Below are 5,838 nucleotides of genomic sequence, written 5' to 3'. Positions count from 1 at the left end.
CGAGAAGCAAGTTCAGGAAGTGTGTTTCAATAAATGAAACAAACATGTAACACAAACACACTGACATGAAAGAGTCAATAACACCTGAGGAAAGAACCAAGGGGAGTGACAAATAATCAAGGAGGTGATGGAGTCCAGGTGTGTCATGTGGCGCAGATGTTGTCACAGGTGTGCAGGATAATCAGCAGCCTGATGATCTAGAAGCCGGGGAGGGAGTGTACGTGACACTTATTAACAACATTTGGCATGTCCATGCTCAACCATAATGCAATTTAGAGTATCCCTAGCCCTTATATCAGTGTGAATGCTATGTATAAATTTCTACATTGAAGCCATTCAATTACTAAGAATGATGAGGACTGCAAACAGCTTCAAATTAAAAAAATTAGCAAAGATTGGATAGGTACATTATTTTGTTTCTATAAACTTAACAAAATATAACAGACTAACATTGTCATTGGAGTTGTTTTCAAGGCAATACAAAAAAAATATGTAAATACCCAACTTGAAGCAAGAACATATGTGACCTGTTTCAGGAAACTAGGCGTATGTCGCAAGTCATGACTTCACAGGAGTTGGTAATCCTGTCAAATGCGGCTTTAAAAAAATGTAGCCCCTTAAGAGTTGCTCTCCACTTTCTGGAGGTTCGAGTTTTGAAATCAGTGGAATTAGAGTATGATGGCTAAAGAGATGGTGAAAACACCTGTTTCCGGTTTATGTCTTCAAACTAAGGACATTTGTGGCATGGATCTGTGACAGGGAGACGTGTCCATCATGCATGATGATGTATACGGTTAAGATAGTCTAGCTAGCTACATTTTCAGATATTACACATTTAATTTTGATAAAGTGGCTTCATATCAAGATGAAGTTTACTGTTAGCTAGCTGTCTCCCTAGCTAACGCTACGTGTAAGATAGTATTCATTGTTGTTTAACTAGCCAAAGTTAGCTGACTGGCTCATGTGTGTGATACTACACATTGTTTACCTAGCTAACATTAGGCTCTAACTAGCAAAGCTAACGGATCTGGGAAATGAATAATAATGTCATACATGCAACGTTAGCTAACGAGCCAGCCACCTAACAATCATGAACAGTGCCAAATCATGTCATCTCTACCCTGCATGTACCTGATGGGAACTAACCAACCAGGTTCAATGTAAGCTAGCTAAAATTAGCCTCTAACTAGCAAAGCTAACAGATCTGGGATACAAATAATAACGTCATACACGCAAAGTTAGCTAGCCTGCAACATTAGCTAAAGACATGTAGCTAGTTAGGTAAACAATGAACCTAGCTAAGTAAACAACATGTAAAGTCACATGTCACAACATAAGCTAACGAGCCATCCCCCTAATGTTAGCTAGCTAACATTGAACCTGGTTGGTTAGCTCCCAGCAGATTCATGTAGGGTAGTAATGACATGATTTGGCACTGTTCATTGATGTTTAACTAGCTAACGTTAGGTGTCTGGCTCGTTAGCTAACCTGACGTGATATGTGATTTTACATGTTGTTTACCTTGGTAGCTAGCTACATGTCTTAAGCTAAAGTATACAACACCTGGGGCCTGTTTCACAAAAGTAGAATTAAGACATCCGGGATAAATGACTCAGCTGAGCTCAATGAAGCCAAAACATGTGCGTCCAGGCTTAATTGGTTGCACAAAGACCAAGCCAGGATGAGCAGACACGGATTCATTAAACCAGGTGAAACCAATCCTGGATAGGTGCGCGCTCACGGCTCACTCAAATAGACCCCGCCACAGATCACAGATTAACTAATTTACCATGGCAACTAGAGCCGCGTACTTTTCCCCGTCGGAAGCACAAATCCTCATGGAGGCATACGAGGAGGTAAAAGATATAATTAAGAAGAAAGGCAACACCGCCACAGTGATAAAGCAAAGAGAAAAAGCGTGGCAAAGTATTGCAGACCGCCTGAATGCGTAAGTAGTGCACAATTACACACTCACCGCTCCGCTGAAACATCACAATTACAATTCAAATATTTAATTCACATCTCCAAAAATGCAGTTGTACTGTAATTATGAAACGGTTAAATTTTTAATTGAAATGCACTGCAGATATGAGTGAAATTGTGTAAAGTAACTCCATCACACTGTATAAAGCTATGATACATTTTTTGATATTTTTACTGAAAACAAGACAAAAATACCAAGTATTTTTTTGCAGTGTGACTCCATTAAATGTGTGTGTGTGTGTGTGTGTGTGGTGTGTGTGTGTGTGTAGATTAAACATGAACGGGCCAAAACGGACATGGCAGCAGGTCAAAATCAAATACAAGAACATTCTGCAGAATGGTATGGTCCCTGACTAATATTTAACAAAGCACAAGCATATATTGTACCCAGAAGGTGCCTGCTCACACATTGTCTGTACTGTTTTAGCAGTGAAAAAGAATACCCACAGACAAGGCACGGGTGGTGGGTCACCAAAGGCTGACCTTACCCCAGCAGAGGACATGGCCTTGGAGCTAAATAAAGGCAGGCCCGTCTTAGAGGGGATCCCTGGGGGGAAAGAGACGAGCATAGGTTCCTCCCAAGATGCCACCCGCTTCATTCAAGGTATGTCCTTCCATCTCTACATGGGATACAACCACATTCATATTGAATCAATTTGGACTGTCTGACTTTGGTTTACCTATTGCCTTGCAGTGCCTGGCAGCACTGTGTTCCTGTTAGAGCCACCAGCACAAGCACCAGACGATGCTGATCCAGTGAGTACTCCATCAAAGGCATACTGTAGGCCTGGCATGTCTTGTCTACTAGCTTCAATATGAATCCGATTAAATGTGATAGGATGAAGGCCCCAGTGCAGCAGCAACAGCACATGATGGAGACGATGAGGAGGAGGAGACCATCTCTCTGGATTCCAGAAGGCATGAGGTATCATGTTAAGACTGTGAAAGTACTATTTACTCTACAATGGTGAGGAGTCCTCATCAAAATCAAAAAATCTAATTTCTTTTACAGGACCCAGATGCTATACAGTGGGAAAACCAGCCTGGCAACATAGTGCGTATTAATAAAAGGACACCACATCCTGCCAAATTCCAGCTGCGCTAATTGTATTGTGTTCACAGAGCTCACAAGCTATCAGAAAGTTGTATGGCAACCACCTCCGGCGCCAAATAGAACTGGCAGACATAGACATTCAGTACAAGAAGAAAAAGATGGAAAATCTTGCACTGGAGTCCGAAATAAAAAAGAGGACAATTAGGAAACTGGACCTTGAAATAAAAAAACTTGAGAGGGAGGTGAGATATGCCTTCAATGTACACTGTATGCTAACTGTAACACAAATGTATTAATCATTATTTTTCTTTCCTCCCCCAGCTCCAAGAAGATGACACAGCTCAAAATAAAAATGAGGTATATTCTCGTAAAGTCAAGTGAGCCATGACATATGAGCTCTTATTGTGAGCACACAGGACGGTGGCATCTTTCTAAGGTTTTTTTTATTTTCCCAGCAATCAGTACAACCAAGTCATCGTTATAAGGCATCGCCCTCTTTTGCCCACCCCCCCAGCACCAGGTGTGGCCACTAGCCTATATGAAGGCCCAAAATTGTGTGTTCCTTTCTGCTCTGACAATGGCATGCCCATTCGTGCGAGATGTGGTGGATGAAGAAGCACTTGTGCTGAGGAGAGCCTTCAGGCGAGAAAGGGTCTTCAGGGACCGGTTGGACCCACTGGCCTTCCCTGATGACCATCTATATGAAAGATACAGGTTTTCTGCAGATGGCATCAGGTATCTATGCAGACTACTGGGTCCCAGGATTAAGCACCGCACTGCACGGAGCCATGCACTGAGTGTGGAGCAAATGGTTTGTGTGGCCTTGCGCTTTTTTGCTAGTGGAGCCTTCCTGTACTCAGTGGGGGATGCAGAACAGCTGAACAAGGCCACAATTTGCCGCACAATAAGGAGTGTGTGTCTGGCTATCAAAGCATTAGCAGATGTCTTCATCTCCTTCCCTGGTCACAGAAGACTCTGTGACATCAAAGAGGAGTTCTATAGGATTGCAGGTAAGAGGATCTACAAATTACAGGACAACTGTTAACACATAGTAGGATACTCATTACTTTGTGTGACAGGTTTCCCCAATGTCATTGGTGCAGTGGACTGCACACACATAAGGATAAAAGCCCCTCAGGTGCCCATGAGGCCGATTTTGTGAATAGGAAATCCTTTCACAGCATTAATGTTCAGGTGAACATAACTTTTTGATATTGTCCATTGACGAACACTCTGCATTGCCAGTGATGTGCATTGATTGGTGTAATATTCCTCATCTTATGATTTCAGATGGTCTGCAATGCTGACTGTGTGATCAGCAATGTTGTGGCAAAATGGCCTGGCTCAGTCCATGACTCCAGAATCTTTCGGGCCTCTGAAATCTATCAGTGCCTATCACAAGGTAAGCCACACAACCCCTATTTATAACCATCATGGCTGTGTCAAGAATATCACTGTGTTTATGAGGTAGTAATGATGAGATTTTGTGTTGACAGGTGAATTCTCTGGTGTGTTGCTGGGAGACAGGGGTATGGCTGCCAGCCTTTTCTCCTGACACCTTTCACAGACCCCCAGGAAGCACAGCAGGCCTACAACCATGCCCATGCCAGGACCAGGGCCAGAGTTGAAATGACCTTTGGCCTCCTGAAGGCACGCTTTCACTGCCTTCACAAATTAAGGGTCAGCCCTGTTAGGGCATGTGATATTACTGTGGCTTGTGCTGTCCTCCACAATGTGGCCTGCCTGAGGAAGGAGAGGGCCCCAGAGTGCCACCAGCCATGGACTGGGACAATCCGGCAATCTTCCCTGATGACGACAGTGGTCGGCTGCTGAGGGACCAATATGTGTTGAATTATTTTAGTTAGTATGTGTGCTTTCAATTTTGGTTAAATATGTCCTGCGGTGGCAGAGGAATTTGGTTTTTTTTGGGTTCGTTTTTGACGAATTTGGCCTCTTATGATGTTTGTGCGGTATACTGTGTGTAATACAAGGCTGCAGGAGGCTACTGCATCCATTCATTTGTCTGTTCAGTTGATGTGTATGGATTTGTCCTGCATTTATTTTAGTGTGCAGACATGCAGGGTGTGTTATATACAGACCTTTGAATGTGTATGTATCATTTTGTATAATATGCTTGGATTCTGTGCTTTCCATCTTGTAGAGTCACTGTGACTTCAGTTTCGAAAGGAGCTGATGGTTTACCTGCTTTGTTTTGTCCTTATTCAATAAAGGAACATAATGTTACACATTGTGTTTTTATATTCATATGGAATGTGTATTTGTTTATATGACAGAGTACTAGGGCCACACTGAAGAAAAAGGATAAAGTCATAAATTTATGAGGCTGGTTCTTTCTGCAGAAAAGCTACATATTGTTTTTACAGTTTTGATACTTATGACAATGTGATACTTAATATTCTGGCACATCAGCATGTCTTTGTTTATGAAACCATACTGAAGTACAATTTCACGAAATGCCCCACATCTGTCATTTTAACAACTGTCCTCCTTTAAAACAACTGGTTACAATATTATGACTTGTGTTTTTTTCCCCTCTGTGGCCCTAATATTCTATCATTTTATATATAGCCTTATAGTCTATGGGAAACTGTAAATTATCTAATGATAGCAACATCTAAAAATCATTTTTTATCCAAAATCATTGAAATTAATGATCACAAATGTTTAAATAATAACAGTGGGTCTAGTTATATGTGATAACAATGTATAGTGAGCAGTGAAATAACTATTGGTTTCCATTTGTGGTGACTGCTGACTGACATTAGGAATGAGATTAAATA

The 5,838-nt window shown here is 41.7% G+C and overlaps 1 protein-coding gene across 1 annotated transcript; it reads left to right on the top strand.

Annotated features, from left to right (window-relative positions):
• Positions 1 to 1,584: 1,584 nt before the first annotated feature.
• On the top strand, positions 1,585 to 5,283 carry LOC135574699 (uncharacterized). Its single transcript, XM_065026433.1, has 11 exons — positions 1,585 to 1,948; positions 2,253 to 2,323; positions 2,411 to 2,587; positions 2,678 to 2,739; positions 2,822 to 2,908; positions 2,996 to 3,037; positions 3,106 to 3,279; positions 3,359 to 3,394; positions 3,493 to 4,047; positions 4,328 to 4,439; positions 4,534 to 5,283. The coding sequence occupies exons 1-9, from the start codon at positions 1,791 to 1,793 to the stop codon at positions 3,568 to 3,570; spliced, it is 885 nt and encodes a 294-aa protein (XP_064882505.1). The 5' UTR covers positions 1,585 to 1,790; the 3' UTR covers positions 3,571 to 4,047; positions 4,328 to 4,439; positions 4,534 to 5,283.
• The last annotated feature ends 555 nt before the right edge of the window (positions 5,284 to 5,838 follow it).

Source organism: Oncorhynchus nerka, linkage group LG13, assembly GCF_034236695.1.
Source record: "Oncorhynchus nerka isolate Pitt River linkage group LG13, Oner_Uvic_2.0, whole genome shotgun sequence".
NCBI classification, from domain to species: Eukaryota; Metazoa; Chordata; class Actinopteri; order Salmoniformes; family Salmonidae; genus Oncorhynchus; species Oncorhynchus nerka.
This window is presented reverse-complemented; position numbering and strand designations above follow the sequence as displayed.

Excerpts from the sequence above, each read along its gene's own strand:
- LOC135574699 (XM_065026433.1), top strand. The coding sequence starts at position 1,791 with ATGGCAACTAGAGCCGCGTACTTTTCCCCGTCGGAAGCACAAATCCTC. Across the intron at positions 2,588-2,677 it reads TGCCACCCGCTTCATTCAAG|TGCCTGGCAGCACTGTGTTC; the intron begins GTATGTCCTTCC and ends ATTGCCTTGCAG. Across the intron at positions 3,038-3,105 it reads AAAACCAGCCTGGCAACATA|AGCTCACAAGCTATCAGAAA; the intron begins GTGCGTATTAAT and ends TTGTGTTCACAG.